The sequence below is a fragment of the Tinamus guttatus genome, unplaced genomic scaffold (assembly GCF_059628265.1).
Source record: "Tinamus guttatus ecotype Peru unplaced genomic scaffold, ASM5962826v1 Tinamus_guttatus_pri_ptg000004l, whole genome shotgun sequence".
NCBI classification, from domain to species: Eukaryota; Metazoa; Chordata; class Aves; order Tinamiformes; family Tinamidae; genus Tinamus; species Tinamus guttatus.
In genome coordinates, this window is record NW_028288538.1 from 17,665,503 (window position 1) to 17,687,117 (window position 21,615).

Below are 21,615 nucleotides of genomic sequence, written 5' to 3' on the forward strand. Positions count from 1 at the left end.
TGAGTGCGTAGATGATTTTACCTTTAACTTTGGAAAGCTGCATATACAGTTTGTTCTTTAAACAGGGGCATAAGCTCAAGAAAACAGGATTTTGTACCTATGAGATCTCATCTATGACATAGCATAATGTATTCTTACAAATAGGGGCTGAATACAGAACTGAACAGTTAAGGGTTTGGTTTTTTTATACATTTCTGCAGCTGTTTGGCAGCTATTACTAAGGCTTGACTATTAATAGCTTTGTCAGTGTTTCCCACAAAGATCCAAATAAACTAAACATAAAACTAAGCTTTACATCTTTTCCTGAAGTTACTTGGAAATATAACTTGGGTTTTTTTATTGTTTCTGAAAGTCTTTAGTTTGGGCTCTTGTATTCTATTATTTTGGGTTTTGATTATTTTTTTGTGCTGTCAAGAAGTAAAAATAAGAGCAGCTGGCTCTTCTCCTGTATATTCTTTAGTCTGACAGAAAAATTATTTAGTCTGACCTTCATCTCATTAGGTGGCTTGCAATTTTCCTGAAGAGACAAAGACTTTGTTTAATGAGTTATCAGTAGGAAAAGTCAAATCTGATTTTGCAATCAAGGATGCTGGATGATACACTTCAGCTCCAGTTTGATGGGAGACAATGCTGCTGTCAAGAGTTAATCTGAACTTCTGAGAAATCCCAAAGCACTATGGTGTTAATTTGGAGTGTACTTTAGTTTTCTTTGATATTCTGACTAGATTTAACATGGACAGATAGAAGACGTGATATATTCCTATGGTTTTTCTCTCGGTAAATCATCTGAGTCTTAAGTTATGGAGGTCATGAAATGTTTCAGTTCTGATGCTTAAGCAGGGAATACTGTGCAGCTTCTGTGACGTAGCAGAAGATTTTATCTGCTCCTCTCTAAATGGTAAGTTTTGGAGCTATTAGTTCTGGAGAAGAAGTATGAGCGGCATCAGGCCCAGGAAGTAGGGGAGGAAAATCTCCCACTCCGCAGAAATGTTTCTAAAACTAGCGCTGGCGATGAGGTAATCGGAACTCAGGCAGTGATTTATTTGATTTACAGGCCTTTTCAGACACTGACTTCATGTTTAAATATACTTGACTTTATTATATATTTATAACTTTGCCTTTTAATTAGATGACTAAATATTAATCCCCATCATTTATTTCTTTAGGTTTTTGTTTCGCCACGTTTCTGAAATGAACACGCAGCTTCGCAGTGGGGTTGAAACTTAGGTGCAGCGGCTTGGGAGCAAAGCCGTGGGATGTTGTTAAGCTCAGAAAGTGCAGCTGAAATAACTTGAGAACTTGGATTCCCACCAGTTCTCAGCTTTTGGTAACAGTTTTGTTTTCTTGTTTGCTGGAATAGATTAGAAACCTTGGTAAAATTTCTGATATTGAACAATGTTAGGACCTGACTTAGTATCAGCTGAAAAAAATAGTAATTAAACCATATGGGTTAAATAAAACAAACATTAAAGAATAATGAAGCGTGTGTTCTCCCAGCTTCCTGTGTTTGTGTTCTGTTTGTGTTGTTAAGGTTGATGTCCGGCTGCCTCCCCAAATTTGAAAGCCAACTTAGACTCTGCTGCAGCTGCCTGGGTCCAGATGTGAACAGGCAAATGAGGAACCTGGTGAGAAGGACACAGTGGGCCTGAGGGACAGAAATACTTGGTAATGGTATGTTCAGGCACAGAGAGCGTGTGTGGGAGTGCTGAGTGCCACCAGTTCAGCAGGGTGAGGTTGTGAAGAGGCCCTTGTCTCCTGTGAAGGCTGCTGGAGAAGCCTGCGTAACAGAGAAAGCTGCTTTATTTTTTCTAAGTTAAGCACAAAGCTTTGCAAATACTTTTCAAAATATATGAGAGATTTTGGTCTAACTGTCTTAGACATTCTTAAAAAGATGTTAGAGAGGTTGTGTAACAAAACAGAACGTGATTACTCTTAAATTGTTTTGGATGCTGATCAAGTATGCTCTACGGTTACTAATTGTGCTTAACCAGCTTTCGGGTCATCAGAGAAGAGTTCATTGAAATATCATTTGAATTTCCAGATTTTTCTTAAAGTGCAACCTTGATTTAGCTGAATTTTCTACGTGTGGAAAAGTTCTGTTTTTTCTCCCTTCATTAATAATTAAAATTCTAATTATTCCATGAGTGGATGTCATCACTTTCCCTGAAAGTATTGCGCACTATGGGAGCCTTCAGTCAGCATCCTCCTTTTCTCTGTAGGAGCTGTTAGTGCTTGGAAAAAAAGCATGATGTGAGAGCTTCCAGTTCATAGATCAGCAGAGCTTGCAAGGGACATCGGAGGTCATCTCAGTCCAGCCTTTCATTCGGACATCTCCTGGTGGGTCGCGTGCTCCAGGCCTCTGTCCAGCGTTATAACTCTTTGCCAAACATTCTCCTATTTTTGCCACATCTCTCTTGTACAGGGATCCCCAAACTAGACTCAGTTTATAATATTAAAGCGGAATTCAATTTCCTTCCCTCCTAGCTGAGTCTTCATTTACATGAATAAGGATGTTTCTCTAGGTCAAAGTTTGTGCTACCTAGAAACGGTCTGCTTAGTCTGAATTATTTTCTAGATAAGGGATCAGACTGATGGGATTCTTAAGGACTATCTAAAGATCTGAACAGTTGGAAAAGCAGAAGAGAAAGGTGGATGTCATCTGAAAAAAATGAAAGAGAGAAGGTAACTACTCTCCTGTCTTGCATTTTCCTTCTTCATGTACAAGAAAGATTTCTTGTTTGGAAGCTTAAATTTACTCTCTGCCTCTGGTGGGAATTAGATTGACTCAATGCCTGTGTGAGTTAGACCTCCAATTTATGTGCTCGTTTGAGCTTTACCTGGATGTTTGCTTAGCTGAGCAAATTGGAGACTTATCAGAGTGATTCTTTTATCATCTAGTGAGGCCTCTAACATCTGTAATAACTTGTGAAGATGCAGAAATGATATGTTACCAAAGGGAGTGAATACTCCTGTGCTTTCAAAGTGAGTCATAAACTGGGTAGAGCAGAACTCACAGTCTCAGAACAGGGTGTCAGATTTGGTAAAGCTGAAAGAAGTAGCATTCTTAGTAGTTAAATGCTCTGCTTTTCCTTGAGCCTTACCACTTTGGTACCCAAACCAGTACATTCTGCTCTTCTAGTGTGCTCTGTTTATTAAAAAATAAAAAGGTGTTTGTTGTGATAGGGACGTAAGCAGGAGATATAAGACATAAGAAAGTGTCATTAGTTCTGTTCATAGAAAAAAAATCTCTTTGAAATTATGAAGGGGGAAATGATGCCTTTTAAGTAAGAAAGGGGATGAATTAATTCCATTATTCTTGGTTTTCTTACCTCACACATCAAATATTCATGAAAGGCGACAGGGTTATCAAAGAAATGGATTCCAACTTGGGATTAGTTTGTTTTGAATGAGAAGTTACATTGTGCCTCAAATAGGTTATTGCTTATTTTTGTATTTTTTAAATGGAAATATGTAAATGGAAAATAATCCAGCGACCAGTACTGCATGGGCTTATATAGGAATAACACCCAACTACATGTACAGCTATATTGTGAAAACATGGACAAGCAATTAGCAAATGCAGCCTTGAAATGAAGATTCAGGAGAGCTTTAGCGTTTTCTCCCGGGCTAGTGCAGGAACTGGTGCGTGGTGAAAATGAACATTTCTAGACTGACAACAGGTAGATTGGGAGAGTGGGACTTGTATAGTGATGTGCTGATTATATGATGAATGTAAACTTGTCTACAGGGAGGAACTGGGATGCTACTGTGTGTTACTGGCCCTGGGCCCAGAGGTAGACTGTGGGTGACACATTGTTTATGACCTCCTCCTGCTCTGACCTTAAGGAGAGCTGCTTGTAGGCTCTGTCCTGAGCCTGGCTGGCTCTGACTGGGATGTTGGTTTGTGGAGTGAAAAAGGAAACTGGTTCCGTGCTGTCACTGCAGATGTATTGAGGTATCAGTGCAGTGGCAGAGGAACACATGGTATGAGCAAAAATTGTGCATCTAAATTGGAAAAGCCTCAGAGTTGAAAAGATGAAAAATTGGCTAGCTTGGCTGCTGCGTTAATGAACAGGGCTAATGAGTCTGAGCTGACAGTAAATCAGTCTTGCATAATATGTAAAAGGATGTGCTGCTTACAGGAAGCAATGAATTAATTTATCTCCCCCCCCCTTTTTTTTTTTTTTTTTTTTTTTTTTTTTTTTTAACTAGAGGCATGGAGAACTTGGTGACTGGCTCCGGCCTTCCTCCGCTCTTTGTGGATGAAGATGGATCTAAGGAAGGTAGTGAAATTACTGTAACTGGGTAAGCAAATACGTGTTTTTTTTTTTTTTTTTAAAGCATAATATGGGCAGAGAAGGAGGTAAGGCTCACACTTGTGAGCCTCACGTCCAGATAAGGCTCACACTTTGCTATAGTGGTCGCTGCTGAGTAGATCATTCTATTAATGATTATGATTAATGATGTTCATCGGTGATCTCCAAAAACTTCTGAGGAACTAAAGCATTTCATTTTTTTAGGTGACTCTCTTTTTGGAGTGTAAAAAAGTGGCCTCTTAAAGCCACCAAGGCTAACAAACCTAGTCTTTTAGAGGGCTTCTTGCTGTGTGTTGGTACTTGGCATTTTTCTTTCATCCAGGCTATAAAATTCAAACTTTATGGACAGGTAGAACCCTATAGAAATAAATGTGGAGATGCTTACTTCAAACTGGTCTAAATTTGGCTCCGCATATCTGTGATTCCAGACTTTTCTGGTGCCAAATGAAGCAATGTTCACATTTGAATTAGTTTTAAGAGGGATTGATGTGTTGGATGAGCTTTCATCCATTTTTTACTGCAAATGGCTGCATTGCATTGAAGTTTTTTTCATATATATATATATATAAAATATATATATATGTGTGTATATATGGAGTTTAGAAAGCTTTCCTGTGAAAAGGGTAACTCTGTTACCCAGCAGACAGGAAAGCTGAAAACCCTCTTCAGATCTTAATAATGATTCTGAGAAAATCTAACTACATTGTTGCGTATTCTTTCTGATACATCAAATTTAATTAACTTTTAATGGTAGGCTGCCTGCTGTATTCCCTTCTCCTCTCTGTGATTGCGGGTGGTGTGAATTCAACCTGATATCTGCAAGTCAGGCCCAGAACTCTCCAGCCTTTGTATCTTAACCAGTAATTATGCCCCAATTGGTGATTGTACTGAGTAATGACGATACTGTTTTCCCTATTTAAAGACAAAGTCTTCTGTAGGCATTCAGCTAACAATTCTGTTGTAATACCTTGCTTTTCCATAGCTATAGACTGCATCGTTAACAGGAACAATTATTTTGAATATTTAAGATGCTTGTCTTGTGTGTAAGCGTCTCTATGAGTAATCAGACACAATAGATTTGAAGCATATGTTGTGGTAATTTTCATGAATGTAACTGCTTAAAGCCAGGCAACCTTCGACTGGTTTAAGGGATTAGAATCTGTAATGAGAGTCCTAAACTCTGTTAGGAATTTGTCCATGGAGCACAGTGGCTAGAATGACTAGGAGATCGTTGTCCCAAAATATGTGCTCCTCTATTTGCACCTCCAGATATGTGCCTGTATATATGTGCATATTTGGCTTCCTGTCTCTGTATCACTGAGCCTTTTTATAGAGTGGTGGATTGATACAGACCTCGCAGCAGATTTAAATAGTGACCATTCAGGAGCCTGCAGGGACCTGGTCATGTTTGTGCTTTAAATACTCATGTAGATCAACAGGAGTTCATATCAAATGAAGTTCCATTCAAAATCATACAAAACCACAGTCCTTCAGGAGTATTTCTGGAGGAATTTATTAAATGCATCCAAAAGATATATATTAGTCGAAGATAGTACCTTTCACATAAAATTATTTCTGGTATAGATTCCTGCTTTTAATTACTGATTCAGTTGTTGTGTAATCAAAGGCCTGAAAAATTAGACAAAATATCATTTTAAAACTCAGATGGTGTTTGGATGGCAACTATGGTAAGTGCTTACAGCACTTGCGTAAATGGTGATCAATTCGTCAAAAATGACGTTTTTAAATGCCTTTTTCTTGCTTGTGTTAGAACTGAATATATTTGCAATATTTTTGCATCTTTTAGAAGACAAGAGGAAGTGATTTAGCAATATGATTTAATTTTTCTCACTATTATGTGCCTTTTCAGATTAGCTCATTCTGAGAGTTCATTCAGTGGTGGAACTTCACAGTCTGTGAATAACCCAGATTTGGTGGAGGATTTGTCACAAGCCCAGCAACTGCAAAATGAGTCCTCTAATACTGCTGAAAACACAGAGCCGAAGCCTGAGGAGGAGGTAAGATGAAATAATATGGTTAAAACAGTGACTTCTCAATGGAGTTAAGGTGCAAAATTTTGTCATTATAGCTCCTTTTGCTTAGTTTTTTTTGATAGGATCACAAATATTCATCCATTTGCCATTCTCATCTTTTGATCCTCTAGTCTTCTCGTGTGATGCACAACCATGTGCAGATAGCGAAGGAAAGCCAGAAGTTGGGCTGCACAGAGGAACGTGCATCTCCCTGGCTGAGTCAGCAGAGTCCCATGACTTAAACTGCCCTCCTTTTTTTTTTCTGGAAAATTGAATGTTCCATTGCCACATTTTGTTTCATGTCTTCTGAGGCAGCAAAGGGAGGCTGTTATGCTTTTTGGGAGTGACCAATGTCTTTGGAAGCGTTACGCTTGCTTCTTTAGACTCGCCTGTGTACTGTCACACAATATATGGTGACTAAATGGTGAAGGAACTGAAGTTTGACATGAAAGTGGTTTGGATTCTTTGATAGATAAATTTGATCTTCCCCTCTTGCTGTTTGTCTTCAGATTTGATGTCCTTTTACTTTTTTGGTAGTTAAAATCCAGAAGGGCAACCAAAAATAACATGACGGAGGGAGCATGTTGATTATGGGTGAAGTTTGAAGTACAGAAATAGCTGTATATATGTTTATAGCAAGGAAAAGTGTTTTCCAGAGATTAGAGTAGTATTATAAAGCCAGCAAGATGAAGTAGTATTATGAAGCCAGTGTTAGTTATGTCACTCCCTTGGACTTGCGATGTGCCACAGGCAAGTCTCACAGTGTTGCCTCCTTAGGGCTTTCTTCATTGGAGGTGATGTTCAACTTCTTCAAAGTTCTTTGAATTTTTTTTGACATTTATTTTGAAATTCTGATGTATTTGGTGGTAGAAATAACAAGAAGGTAGTGGGGGGAAGCAAGTGCATAGAACGACTGTCTTCTTGCACACATTTTGGGCTCGTAATGCTCAAATGGAAGAGATTTGGAAGGAATCTTTTAACTAACTAGGATAAATTAGTAGCAACTGCTGGCTAGTATATAAGGTTTTTCCAAACATGATGTTGAGACTCAAACACAAAAGAAAATGGGATTTGGAACAAAAATAATACTTGCAATTGCTGTACCAGGGATAATAATTTCATGAACTGTGTCACTCCTCATGGTCCATAGCATAAACTGATAGTAGACTCTGGTCAGACCTAATCTGTAACATGCTACTGCTTAGTTGTCCAGTACAAACTTAATAGCTTGAAGTGACTTTTCTTCCTGTGGTAATTTCTGAGGAGACTCTGAATCACCACTGGAGTAAGATAGGAAGCAAAAGGGGTAACAGATATGTTATTTCTACCCCCCCAAAAAGAAGGTGATTATTTTATGTCCTCAGTATATTTAGACTATTTCTTAATATCCTGGTTTTACACACAGAAGTTGCTACTGATGTTACTTTATTCTCCTAGTGGATCAGGACTGATACTACAAAAACTTTTAACATGGAAACTTATTTGTCTGGCTAGAGGACAGTCAGAGTTGCTCTAAAGTGAGGTCTGAAGTGTAGTGAGGAGCATCTTTGGACAGGATGTATTGTAGCCACGTGCACCTGATGAAAATGTGTGAGACATGAATATTTATTCCTTCCAGGGGTGGTAATCTTTTTCTTTCAATCTGAATTTTCTTCCATTTTCGTTTTGCAGCAGCAAAGAACTAAACGAGGAGGCTGGGCCAAAGGGAGAAAGAGGAAGAAACCCCTTAGGGACAGCAATGCCCCCAAATCCCCCCTCACAGGGTATGTGCGATTCATGAATGAGCGTAGGGAGCAGCTTCGAGCGAAGAGGCCTGAAGTTCCTTTCCCAGAGATCACCAGGATGCTGGGCAATGAATGGAGTAAACTGCCTCCCGAGGAGAAACGGGTACCATTAAACTCCCTTTTCCTTATTGGAATATCATTATTGTTAAATGGCAATATTGTGTAGTGAGGAAGTTAACATAGACTTTTGAAGTTGTATTTAGGAATATGTTTAAAAATATGGTGCACAGGTCCTCCAGAGTTCAAATAATGAGCCCTGGTAGGGCCATAGCAGCTCATCCACGTGTGACTTGGGAAAAATCTAAATAGTGCAAGGTTGTACTGGGGAACTTGGGGGAAGGCTGTAATGAAATATCCTGTGGCTTATGTGATTTATGGGGATGAAATTCTGTTCAACCTAACCCAGATACAGCTGGGAATTACCAAGGCCAGAGCTGTCGGAACAGTGGGGCAGGAGGTCATTGCTGCAGTTGAGGAGATTTCAGCAGGGTTTCAGAACTGCTGAAATGATTTTAAATTTCTGTTTATTTTACAAACTCATCAAGGAATATAAATATCTGGTTTCTTACAATAATACAAGTGCACCTGAAAGGACATGTTACTGAAAGAAGTTAAGTAGCTACTCTTTGTAGCCTTTGTTAGAAATCAAAAAATGCAGAGACTTAGCCTTTGCTGGTATGTTTTTCATGAGTCAGTTCATGAAATACCAGTTAGAGATATTAGAAAACAGTGTATGGACAATCGTTTTGTCCATAATGGAAAATGTGTCAACCGAGCCAATTGATTTGTTACCAGATTTGCTGCAGTGCAATTGCTGTTGCTCATTGCTGGGAGAAGGGGAAAGTGAGAGAATAAGAGATTCCTCCTGTTTAAGATACTGTTATAACCTCCGAGACAGTTTCTTAACCTGGGGCACTTAATTAATCTCCTTTTTTGCTATGTGCAGCCTTTTAAATGTTCTTTTTTTAAAAAGGCCATGGAGCCTGTACTAACCTATAAGTTTCACTAACCTGTGGAGAGTTGGGGAAGGACTGCCAAGTACTTGGTTTCTTTCCAGTCTTCCCGTCTGACTTTATTCAGCTTTTGAAGGGGCATTGCTGACTCAAAACTGTTAAATCTAACAGGACAGACCCCACATTCTGGTTAAAGCTGACTAAGCTTGCTTTTGACTGTAAAGATGTTATTTTCCTAAAGCAAACAGTGGAGTTGAAGGCAGTACTCTTCTTCTGTGTGGGTTAATATTGCATAATCCATGGGACAAGCATAGGTAAAGCTCTCTCCTGGCCAGTCCCCAGCAATTAGCAAACTAGTTGTCTGATGTGAGAGCTGAGAAGAAACAGTCCTACATTTCCCTTGTTCCAGTCCAGTAGTCTTGCTTGATTCCCTTTGCATTTGTCCAGCATAAGGATGACTTGATTGAGCTGAGTGAGCTGGCCAAATACTGCTTCTGCCAAAAAAAAAAAAAGCCATATCCCAATTTTCTACCCAGCCATTACCTTGCTGTAGCCATAAAGCAAACCACACATGATTAATCATTCTTCCTTTATTCTCTCGTATGGGGAAATATGGGAGGTAACAGATCTGTGCTAGAAAACCTAAGACATCTAGTTACAGTTAGCACAGCATAATTCATTAGTACTGATTCAGAGCAATCCGTGCAAAGCACAAGTTGAAGAAAAAAGTTGCAGGCTGCTTCACTCATTGTCTGTGCTCTTTCAGCAGCACGTTCTGTTTTTCCATAAGGCTTTAGTTCCTTCCTGCCATCTCCAGCAATGCCCAAAAGCAGCACAAACCTAACTTCCTCCAGTTTGCCCCGCTCTGGAATAGAAGCAGTGATTGTAACAGGGTCAAGACAATGTCCCAAATGCACTGAATATGTAACTGCGAAGTGGCTTGTGATGATTTCATGAAGATTAACAACCATGCCAAGCCACTAAAGTTTGCTCTGGTTTGAGGTTTCTACTGCATTTTAAACTTGTATGGGGCGGGGGACTCTTGGTGGTGGGAAAGGCAACTTTTTCTTGGAAAAATCCCGTTAATCCCTGAGTTGACCACTTCTTAAGTGATATTCAGTTCATCAGTATCCTTAAAATATTCTCCAGTTAAGCTTGTTGTATTATGCAATTGCCTGAAATTCCTCCAGGCTAGAATACAATGGTTTCTTTTAACATAAATGCAGATATTAAAGCAATTAATAGAACCTTTTGGGCTTTGTTCTCTTTAAGCTCTTCTTTCAGAGTAGCCACAGTGTTTTGCTTACCCCTCAGATGAGGGGAAAGGGTGAGGTGGTAGAATTTTGCCCGTGGGGTTTGAAAGCAAGTGCATACAGGAATCCCATTGCTACAGATCTGAGTATTAAATGGTAACCTGTTAACAAGGGATTCTTGTAGGGCACCATTTAACACACAGCCACAGAAACATAATTCTTAAATATGTGCTCTATAGTATGTACATAGTATTAAGCGGAGCAGCCTGGCAAGTGACTGCTTCTAGGTCTAACAAGCAAACCAAAAGTTAGCAGGATGGTGATTTGGTAAAACAGAGACAAAAAGGCACTAGAATAGCAATGTTTTATCCAGGATTCTTAGTTTTGTGCATCTCTCATACATTCTCATTGTTTCTCCACTACTTTACTGTTTGCATAGGTGAGATGGATCAGCAGTTCTTCTGACAAGATATTTTTCTTCCCTCCTTTGTGGAAGGGAGGAAATTCCCTGAAACTCTTGGGCTTTTTCGTTTCAGCGATACCTTGATGAAGCAGACAGAGATAAGGAGCGTTACATGCGGGAGCTGGAGCAGTATCAGAAGACTGAAGCCTACAAAGTCTTTAGCAGGAAAGCACAGGACAGACAAAAAGGGAAATCACACAGACAAGGTATTGAACGGAACAAAAATTTGTCCATAGTTAGACCAAGATGACCAGCAAGTAGTATAGCTTCATGTTCATGAAAAACCTTGGTTGTTACCGAGTAAATGTGTTTTCTTCAGTGTTTGCATCTACTATTTTAAAGTAACTGTGTTTACACGGACTTAACTGCCACTATGTTGTACTAGAGCAAGAACATTCAAAGCATCCAAAGTGGATTCTACTTTTACATGACTCTAGGAGAGCTATGCAAGTTTTCTATCTATAACTGTTCATTGTGTGACTGTGGTTGTGTGGTAACTTTACTACTTGTTTTTTGTTTGTTTATCTTGTCTTTTGTTTGGAGGATTTCTTGCTTATTTTTTCTTTTCCAGATGGAGCAAGACAGCCGGTCCATGATCATGAGGTAAGCCTCTTCATTCTGTGGCTCGGTGGGTACATCTTCAGAAGAAAGTCTCTACTGGAATCAATAAAAAGTTTATGCCAGCTGATGAAATAATCAAGGGCTTCAATTACTGTGCATTCTTCCCCTTTTTATAAGGTTTTTAAGTTAGGAGCAATGAATATTCTTATGCTCACGTTAGGATGATGATGAAAATCAAAAAATTTTGGTGGGTATAAGTGATCTGAGATAAAGTGGAAGTGTAGAGTATACTTAAATAGAGACTGAAGGTAATGTCTTTTTTAATGTGGTTTGCATTTTGAAACATAAATATATGATTTGATTTTTTTTTAAACAGTGAGTGTAATTGGGACTTTAAGAATCTGTTCTACTACAGGTTCCACTTTCAAAATTTTCAAAACAGAGAAGCCTGAATTCCCCCTCCTGTCCCCATTTTTTACCCAATAAACGTTATTGGGTAAAGATATATCTAGGTAGAACTAATAGAGCTTGAGACCTAGACAAAGTTTTCAAGGGTAGTTCAAGTCTTTAGTCTGTGGTTTTGAGGTACTGGTGTTTTCCATCAGAGTAAATGCTGTGGTTTCTTTGAGAAGAAAACATGGAGTGTTACCAAAATTCTTGTGAGATCTTCGGTTTAACTTCCCGTCTTCCCTGCACACCCTTGCATGCATAAATATTAGAAAAGAATAATGATGATTATGCTTCAGCTGGTGTGAGGCCTGTCATAAACCTAGTGTGCCCTGGCGGTCCATGCCATCTCCCTTCCTTTTTGCCTCTCCTTGCCTGCCTTGAGGCCGCAAAACTTTTTGCATGGTTACCAATAAATTACATTTAAAAAAGGGAAAAGAAAAATCCTGTTTGTTTATACACAGCATCTTCAGTAGGTAAGCCCAAGGCCTTTCTGAAAGAGCTTTTCCTTTTCTTTGAGAACTTTTTTCCCCCTTGGGAAAGCAATCAAGTTGCTTGCTAATGGGTTCTTTACAATAGTGGCAAGAATGTGCACTGCTGAGAGGCAAGCACTGCTCTTGTCTGTCTTAAGGCAAGTACGTTTTGTTTCCAGGAAAATGCTTTAGTAGCAGGGTTTGCATGTATTCGATTAACTCTTCAAGGCAGTACTCCCAGCCCTGAGGTACACAGTCCCTGAGATTTGATTCTGCAGTCTCTGAATCTAAATTAATCCTAAATTGAAAGCTTTCCCAATAATCTGACTTTGTACAAATGCCAGGTCATTGACTGTGACATTTACATATGCTTTAAATTGCACAGGTGAGGAATAAAAAAAATTCACTGAATCTTCACTCTCAGCCTTCTAAACACAAGTTATTGCAGAAATCTTGCACTTCATTTTATCCACTTACAGAGGAGTTCTCTCTATTCCTATAGAACTTCCAAGCTTTGTGAGGTAGATACTGCCCAGAATACAGAGGCAGGCATCCTCCTTTGAAATCTTGCTTTGTTCACGTACCATTTTTCAACTTTCTATTAGGATTTTTTTTTCATTAATCTCCTATTGCTTCTTTCAGAGATGCTGATGAACATGCCAGACATCTTAGGTGTTACACCTGGTCATGTCTAAGACCTTCGAGGATAGGCAAATGACTGCTGTAATGTGCGCATGTAACCAGAAAACATACTGAAAACATCAGGTCAAGTTTGTTTTGGAACCTCTAAAAATCAACTTCAGTAACCCAGTGAGAAGGGCATTACTGGTAGAAGTGCTTCCCAGACTGTCAGCCTCGTTTAAGGCAGAAGATAGAAATAATAATTTCAGTTCTCTTTTAATTTGAGGAATGACAGTATGATGTGCAGCCTGAGCAGACTGAGTCTTCTCAATGAGAAGGTAATCAAATCCTTATGACTTCAATCCCAGGTGAATCTCAAGAGTGGTCTGAGTATCTCAGAGCCCTCAAGAGCATCTTTTATAGGTTAGGTAATGTGCTCTGTAATGGAAGAGTGCTGATGGCTTTCATTATCATTCTTCTTTCATTATCATTCTTCTGTTAAGTAGAATTTCTTGGTTGCCTTTCGGAAACTGAATGGTTTTGTCTAATTGCTTTAATGTTCTTTAGTTCATACCTAAAGAACCTGTACTGTGGGGCAGCACATAAGAATATCAGCAGTGCCCTCACCACCACCTGCTCTCTAGGAGCCATTGCTGGGCCAGCCAGTGCCACTTGGCAGACAGGTAGCAATAATAATCATGAAATTTCTAGACTTGTTGTCCTCCAGGTGTTGTGGGATATTGCTTATGTAAACCCAGCTTCATAACTGCCACCACTGTTTAGTGTACTTTAATGCTAATGTCCTGGAATTCAGGGTGAAATTAATTTGTGTTGGCGTGGGGTGTTAGGACAAAATGACAGTACTGTTTGAATAAGGACTTCATGAGCATTTGCAGTTGCCTTTACCCTCATCTTTTAGTTGATGGTGTTCAGTTCACCCTGGTCCAGCCCCTTCATGAGATGGGCACCAATATAAAACTCTTAAACTTAGTTGCAGAATTCCCTTTTAGATTGTTAAGCAGTTGGATTTTTTTGCCACGCACCAAATTGTGTTTGACACTTCATTTAAAAGCCACGGTGTTCAAATACAAAGGCCTCTATTGTAGTGGCAGAAGTAAGAGTGTTTTTTTTTCTCTCTGGCTCTGAACATAATATTGGAGGAATGAGTTCTTGGTGCACTTTGCCAGCTGAGGTATTTGAGGGGTTTGAAAACTTGCTATTTATAGAGACTCTCTGGTGATTAACTTCTGTTCCTATATTAAGTAACAGTTTGATTACTGCAGTTCATCATAGGAAAAAAAATCTAGATTGAATTGGCATTGTCAGTAATGATGCAGGCTGTAAGCATTGATTTCTGTTGATTTGACTTGCAGAAATGGTGACTGAAGTATCACTAATAATAAATTTGAATTTAATCTCAAAAATCCTTGAAGGAAAACAGTTGTTATGGTGTCTCTTTTCTTTGAGTCCCCTTGCTTTAAAACGCTTAAAAATGCCTGTTATAGTTGAGCTGTAAATTGGTATTCTATCTCCTGCACATCAAGTGCAGCCACCTCTTAGACTGTGGTAGTCTCAAGTTCATATAGCTGAACTCATCAGGCTTACTGGACATGAGGTAAACAATTTTGAAAGCTTCTAGAATGCTCTTGACCATGGTTTTTGATGCTGCTGCTTTTGTGCCTTAAAGAGCAAGGATTTTGGCAGTGTTAGGTTTTGCAGAATGCAGGAGATGGCAGCCAGTTCCTTGAAGTAATCCCCATGTTGATGCACACGTGCCATGATGAGGACAAATGGCTGCTTTCTAAAAGCAGCAAACACCTGTACTTATTTCTTCTCCTTTCTTCCACTAGCCCTTCAAAATATGACACATATTCTGTAAACAAGTTTCCCCATAGTATCTTACATTTTGTGCCATGTTCATATGTTTTTTCTCTGGAGGCAGCATCCTTCAAAATCTTTGGAAAAAGGTATGGTTCTCCTGAAGCATCCCATCTCTTTTGAGACCAAGTGCCTATCGCAGTTTGGAACAGAGAAATGTGGAATTGGACCCTGTGGAAAAGTTGTGCGTTTTTTTCTTAGCAGTTCTTCCTGGCTCTTTTCTCTTTAGCTTTGGTAGATAAAAGGCAAAGAGCCTTCATACTTGGCATGGAAGTTGTTTGGTTTATTTCCTGTTTGTTGACATAGCCTAAAACTGTCTGTGGAGAATGTCATTTGTTTCATTGTGGAATGGTTTCCATTAAGATACAGAAAACAGATGAATTCGGATTTTCAAGGTTTAAAATTACTGAGTGGTTGTCCAATATGTATTGTCTTTAGGGCAAAACGTATGTTTCAGTAGTCTTAAGATATTTCTTGATCATAGCATTCAGCTTCTGTTAAAATCATCAATTGGAGTTAAACCAAGAACGGATGCAACATGGTTTTATCTGCCTCAGTTTTAGGTCTGTCTCTTTACTCTGTTTCATTAACAGTGTGTTAGCTTACATTTCTTTTTCTTTCTCTTTTTTAGAAAGAAGCAGACACAAAGGAGAGGTCTGTTTTTGATATCCCGATCTTCACAGAAGAGTTCCTGAATCATAGCAAAGGTAAACTCCACTCTTGCAGGTACTGCCTTCTTTCTTTTTTCCAGGTTTTGCCCCAGTAGTGTCAGCTGAGCTAAGGCAGTGCGAGAATTCCTCAAGTAATGACTTGGGTGTACTTGGACAACGTGTGTATTCACCTCCATATGTGTGCGGTGGCTGTGGCAGCAGTTATTCCTGCCTCACTGTTTTCCAAAACTACCCTTAATAGAGACTGGTGGTAGCATATGAGCGCCACTGGCTGCTTTTTCCAGCCATTCCAAGCTCCAGTTGCTGTAGTATAGGATTAAGAGACATTTGAGAAACAGAAAGATGTTGGTTCAGGCTCTATTCACTTCTGTTGCCAGGTTTGGATTGTCTAATTTGTCTATCTAGAAACTAACTGCTATTTAAGAATTACTCTGGCAATACCAGAGCTCCATGATATGATGCTTTTTATGTGTAGTTCAAAACCACACTGTTCTCAAAGATCAATTTAGGAGACCCTCTAGAACATTCTGCTTTGTTAACTGCCACTCATAGGGATGTTTTTGTTGACTCCTGGGGTGGGCATGGGCTGATGTTCACAGCACGTGAAGCTGAGCTGCGGCAGCTCCGCAAATCCAACATGGAGTTCGAGGAGAGGAACGCGGCCCTGCAGAAGCACGTGGAGAGTATGCGCACGGCCGTGGAGAAGCTGGAGGTGGATGTGATACAGGAGCGGAGCCGCAACACGGTGCTGCAGCAGCACCTAGAGACCTTGCGCCAAGCGCTCACAACCAGCTTTGCTGGAGTCCCGCTACCAGGTAAGAGTTTTTTTAGGACTCTGTCCAAATTAAAAATTAATTTCTAACGTTGCTTTGAAGTTGCATGGCCTGCCTTGTAATTTTGTAGTATAGTGCTGTTTCTGGTTTTTTTTCTTTCCTTTTTTTTTTTTATATCATATACTGTAGTCTTGGAATAAATCCAGGGGAATGCTTAGCATCAGCCGAACTTTTTCAGCCTTATTTCCTTTTTCCTTCTTTCTTTTTGCGTTAAATACACTTGCTATTTGTGTTGTTCCCAAGAAAGTGCTTATGCAGTCTTTGTTCCCCTTCACTTGTTCTGTGAAAATGTGTTACTAAGTAGAAAAGACAGAGCCTATAAGTTCCTTGATTAATGGAAAGACTTCAGCGTTAGCATCTGCATTGTTAGACTCTGGAGAATCCACTTAGGTACTCTGAGTGCCCAGCTTTTAAAAGGAAAAAAAAAAAAAAAAAAAGGGAGTTTAAATTATAATCAGCAGTGAGATTCAAATCATGGAAAACCAGGCTTTGCTAGTCCTGCTGTCCTACACACATTTTGTGGAGGTAGGTAGAAACTTTCTTCTACAGAGCCTGATAGATTAGGTGATATGTGGCAAGAGCACCTTTATATCAGCACCTTTATTGCAAACTGTCCTGAGTGCAGTCTTGACTGTTTGGAGTTGCTGCACGCGTCTCAATAATGCGTGGCTCATCTTACTGTCTTAACTCTAGGTAGCGGGGAGACGCCCACCATGGACACCATCGATTCCTACATGAACAGGCTGCACAGTGTTATTATGGCCAACCCGCAGGAGAATGAGAACCTCATAGCCACGGTCCGAGAGGTGGTAAACCGGCTTGAACGCTAGTGCTTGGGTAAGTGCTCTTGTTTTTTAGGCTGTTTTTGTGTGTTACCTACTCCATACGGCTGGTACTTGTTCTGACACTGATTCTCGTGTAGATCACTGCATTGCATAACCAAAAAAAAGCACTTTTCTTCCCTCAAAGCTACAAGAGCAGGTTGACTTGCTGAAAGTCAAATGAGGTTGAAAAGAAATCTAACTGCACTTAAAGGTTCCAAAATTCTCCTCCCTAGCTCTGAGATATTTATATGTACAAGGACATAATACAGCTACTTGCCCTGTTATTCAGTGTATTTGATGTGATGTGAATAATGAGAACACTGACGATACAGAAAAGGAAGAGCAATAATTTACATTTGAATGCTAGGGTGACTAATGTAGAAGATTGTTTCTTTCTCAAGTGAAGTAAATTGGAAGAGTTCTGCATAAATGTAGGGCCTGATCATGGAGAAATCTCATTTGCCTCAAGAGGTTACAGGTGAGCTCATTTCCATTATGAACTGAAAACACCTTTAAACTTCCATGTCTGCAGCACCTGTAGTCAGGTTGTTCTGGGTATGACAGTTTACACGCAAGTGAAGCACTGATGTGTGATTCAAGCTGGGTGGAGTGTTTGCTGAGACTCTAATGCTCATAGCTTTATGCATACAGTATTGCAGAGCTCATGGTGCTGCACTTTTGTTTCTGTTCAGCAGCTTAGAAAGCCCTAATCAAGGACTGAATGGAGAAACAAATAAAGAAAAAAGTCTTTGTGCATTCCTGTGCTTCTCTGCATTTCCCAGCCTATTTACTCCCCAACAGTATCCAGACATCGGGAGATTGCCTTTTTCCTATTCCAATTATGCACATACTTAGATTCTCTAGATGTATATTATGAAGAGATTTACTGTGCGTGTTCTAGTGTGTTCGTGTTTAGAAATGCAAATAAAATCTGAGTTGTGCCGCCTGTGAATATGAGGATGTGGCTTTTTATCCCTTCTGATTCTGACCTTTTGTGATACTGCACAGAACAGTTAATTACGCTTTCCCCATTATAGCATGGCTTAAGCTAGAAGATCATTGTCCTTCCAGAGGGCAGCCAGATGGAACGGGCTCTGGTTCTGAGAGACGACCGAGCTCCCAGCAGAATAAAGAAGTGGCTTTTACTGTTGCTATTTGTGAAGGGGAACAGCTTGTCGATCCAGGTCTGGGATTTTTCAGTAGCTCATCGGCCGCCTCGTTTTTGAAAACTGTTTTCAATTAGCACTCTTGTGAGCTCAGAGAGAGAGAACTGGGGCTGGGGAGGTTTGAGAGAATGTGGTAAGAGGGGAAGCAGTTTCTCAGTAATCGAGTATTAGAAAGGCGTGCCAAGCACCGAGACAGATATCTGCCCTTTAAACACCTTGCCAGAGGAACCATGGCTGAGAGCTCCTAAAATCAAGGCTTCAGTTCTTACATCATGAGGATTCTTATTTCCTAAATCATTATTATTTTATGTGTTCTTAAAATACACATTTTTCTTATAGATGAATCCATTCTTTTCCCCTGGAAGTGGCTTGAAAAACTACTTCTGCCTCTAGAATCCTTCCTCCTGGATAACAGTTTCTTTCTAGTCTAACATGTTTTCTGCTTTCAGGAGCATAATGGCATGAGGCAATTAAAAATGTGGCTATTCACCTGATTTCATGGTATAAATATGTGTTTGTAGCTGGATCGGATGTTCCAGGAATTCATAGGCCTGTTCATTCCTCGGTGAATGTTGGGGCAGTTGCTGGATTTTATGACACAATCTTAGATGGAAAAAGGGCTTTATGGTTGCAAATCTACGAAGAAAAGGGCTTCCATAAAAGAGAGGGAAGCTTAGGACAGAAAGTTTGAGCTGCCACCTGATTAAAGCCTATAGTCAGACTGCCATGACCATCGTCTCCTTAACATGCATATAAGATATACATTAATTCTCTGAAATGTAGTCCCTATTGACCTAGTAGTATCTCTGTAGTTGAGACATGTTACAAAGTCAAAGACTGTAGAAAATGCATTCATTTACTCTATAAAAATGCTGTATTACAGAACTCAATTGGTTGCTTTTTTGGTGGCTTCAGTATCTTTTATTTAGAGGCTGCTTGACTGGAGCAGTGAATGTTTCTGTTTCTCTGTACTGCATGCTAAAACTTCTTTGTGCAAACATACAGTATATGGTGGCAAGAGGAAGTAGTTTCTTATTTAGCATTCTGTTCTTTGGATGGAAGCAGGAATTCACAGGTATAAAATTAGTGGCTATACTGACATAGTTCTGTCTCTGTACGCTTCTTTGCACTTTTTAATGCCGTATTTCTAAATAAACCCTTCGAAAGTAATGTCACGGTGTCCTATTTCATCCTCACAGATTGTGGTCTTCTAACAGTTATTTTCTTTGTTTCATCCGCAGGTCTCATGACCCAGGGATGCTTTACAAAAGTTTTTCGGCCAGTGTGGAATAAGAAGCCATGAGGGAAAGACTGGGAGAGGGAGGCAGAATTAGCAGGTTTGTCCTGCTCTCTGCCTTTGCGGTTTGTCGCTGGGGCAAACAGATCAATGCATTAAAAGGTCTTAAGAAGCCACGGACACCGCCCACTAAACATTTTCGAACTGTCCTTTATGTAAACCTTTTAAGAGCATGTGACTTTGTGCAATTTTCAATTTTTTATTAGCTTTTCTGGGTGTGAGGGTGCATACATTCTGTAACCTGGCTGACTGTGGAGGTGAAATCTCTCAGTTTGTGAAATTAAGTCAGCCTACTTATCGTGGTAATAACTTTGAAGTGTTATATTACTTCATGTCTTTTGACGCCCTATATTTTGTTTTCACGTTTACCTCGTGGGAATTCATTCCGCCACTTCAGTTTTCTTCTTTTGATCTTGTTACTTGATACTTGCAGTACTGGATGGCAGCACCCGTGTCCTGTCATGGCAGGCAGCCTTCCTCAGTGCACTGTCTTGTCCTACCTGCCTGCCACGTTTATATAAGCTTTTCTTCAGTAGAACTCTGCTTTCCATGTTGTCCTGCGACTTCTAAAATGTGAGTTTATTCCCTACTGAAACTGGCTGTAATTGGTGCTTTGGGACTTGATTCCAGTACAGGACAGACTCTCCTACCACCCTTCTCTTTGAGCACCCTTTTTGCACGTGCATCCTGCTCCTCTGTGAAAGTCTGCGGTTACCTCTTGAAAGTATTTGCTGGAACATTTTACTATTGCAAAGGTTAATGATAATCAAGAAAGGAAGTGAAAGGCTAACTCTTCTCGTCTGGCAGGGAAAGTAGAAATTTCCATTTTACACTAAAACTACAAAGCTCATCTTCCCTCCGATTCATTTTTTTTCAGTCTGATTTGATATTACTGCTTACTTTTTCAGGGATTGATCTCATTCTATACAAAGAGAAATGGGCAGAGAGATTTATTTTCTGCTCTTCTGAAACCGGAGCGCTGAAAAACAATATGCCTAGAAACAGCACGTGTATTTTTGCATGAGTTGTTATAGCAGAGAAGATTATTAGCAGCTAGGTCCACATAGCAGCCCACGGAATTCTCAGCTGAGCCCATAAGTGCTTTCACCTCCTTGCTGTTAACGTATAGCCTACAGAGCCTATAGCATTCAGCATATTACGTTCCACTGTGACCTAAATGGCCTTTCACTTGCGTTGAGTAGGAGTTTGCATGCTAGAGTCTGGAATCTTGCTAAGCCACGCTGCGCCTCCTGTCAAAGATGAAGGCACCTACTGTCTGCTCCAGCTTATGCAAATCATTGCCCTTGGATTCCTGTCAAATTGTTAATTCAGACTTTGAGCACTTGTTGAACACCTTTGAGCTTCATAGGAATGAGTGGAATGCACTTTCTTCCACATGAGTCTCCTCGCTTCTCCTTCAGAAATCTTTAAGGATTTCCCTATTATGAATTGGAGATTGCTTTCATTACTTGAGTGCATTGCAATCAAGATTGCTTTCAAGTATCTATAATGCAAGTGTTTGAAGATTAAAAAGTAGTTTCTTCTTTCCCATGCTATTCACATGGACTTTGTGCTTGCCTGAAGCCACCTCCGGGTCAACACGTTGCACGTCAGGTCTTTGCTCGTGGGCTTATTGCTGTAACCAAGCAGCAAGGATTTCCGTGTAAGTTCAAGTCTTCCTTCAAGGAGGAAACTCCTCTCTCTTGTCTTCAGTCTCGTTTGCAAGATTTCGCCAAAAAGAACCATGATTTGCTGCATTGACCTACACGTTCTGCAGTGTGGACAAGACCAACTGATGTTGGCAGGGACTTTTTAGTGGGTTCTTTAACAAATATTGTATGAGGAAGAAAATATACAGGTTAATAATGTCTCCAGGAAAAAGCACCCATTCCTTCATGCTCTGTGCAAACCTCCTTTTTTAGGATTAGCGATATTGGACTTTCATTGAAGTGGCCAAAATGCACTGCCAGCCAAAAGTTGATTTACAAAATCCTAAAATTCAGTTTGTGGCATCTTATAACCCATGAAGACTCCAGAAATTG

General features: G+C 39.9%; 1 protein-coding gene across 1 annotated transcript; it reads left to right on the plus strand.

Moving 5' to 3' along the window:
* The first annotated feature begins 4,180 nt into the window (after window positions 1-4,180).
* Window positions 4,181-20,305, plus strand: HMG20A (high mobility group 20A). Its single transcript, XM_088520741.1, has 9 exons — window positions 4,181-4,305; window positions 6,187-6,334; window positions 8,021-8,236; window positions 10,876-11,008; window positions 11,374-11,405; window positions 15,414-15,489; window positions 16,053-16,268; window positions 16,980-17,123; window positions 19,518-20,305. The coding sequence occupies exons 1-8, from the start codon at window positions 4,217-4,219 to the stop codon at window positions 17,114-17,116; spliced, it is 1,047 nt and encodes a 348-aa protein (XP_088376867.1). The 5' UTR covers window positions 4,181-4,216; the 3' UTR covers window positions 17,117-17,123; window positions 19,518-20,305.
* Window positions 20,306-21,615: the final 1,310 nt, after the last annotated feature.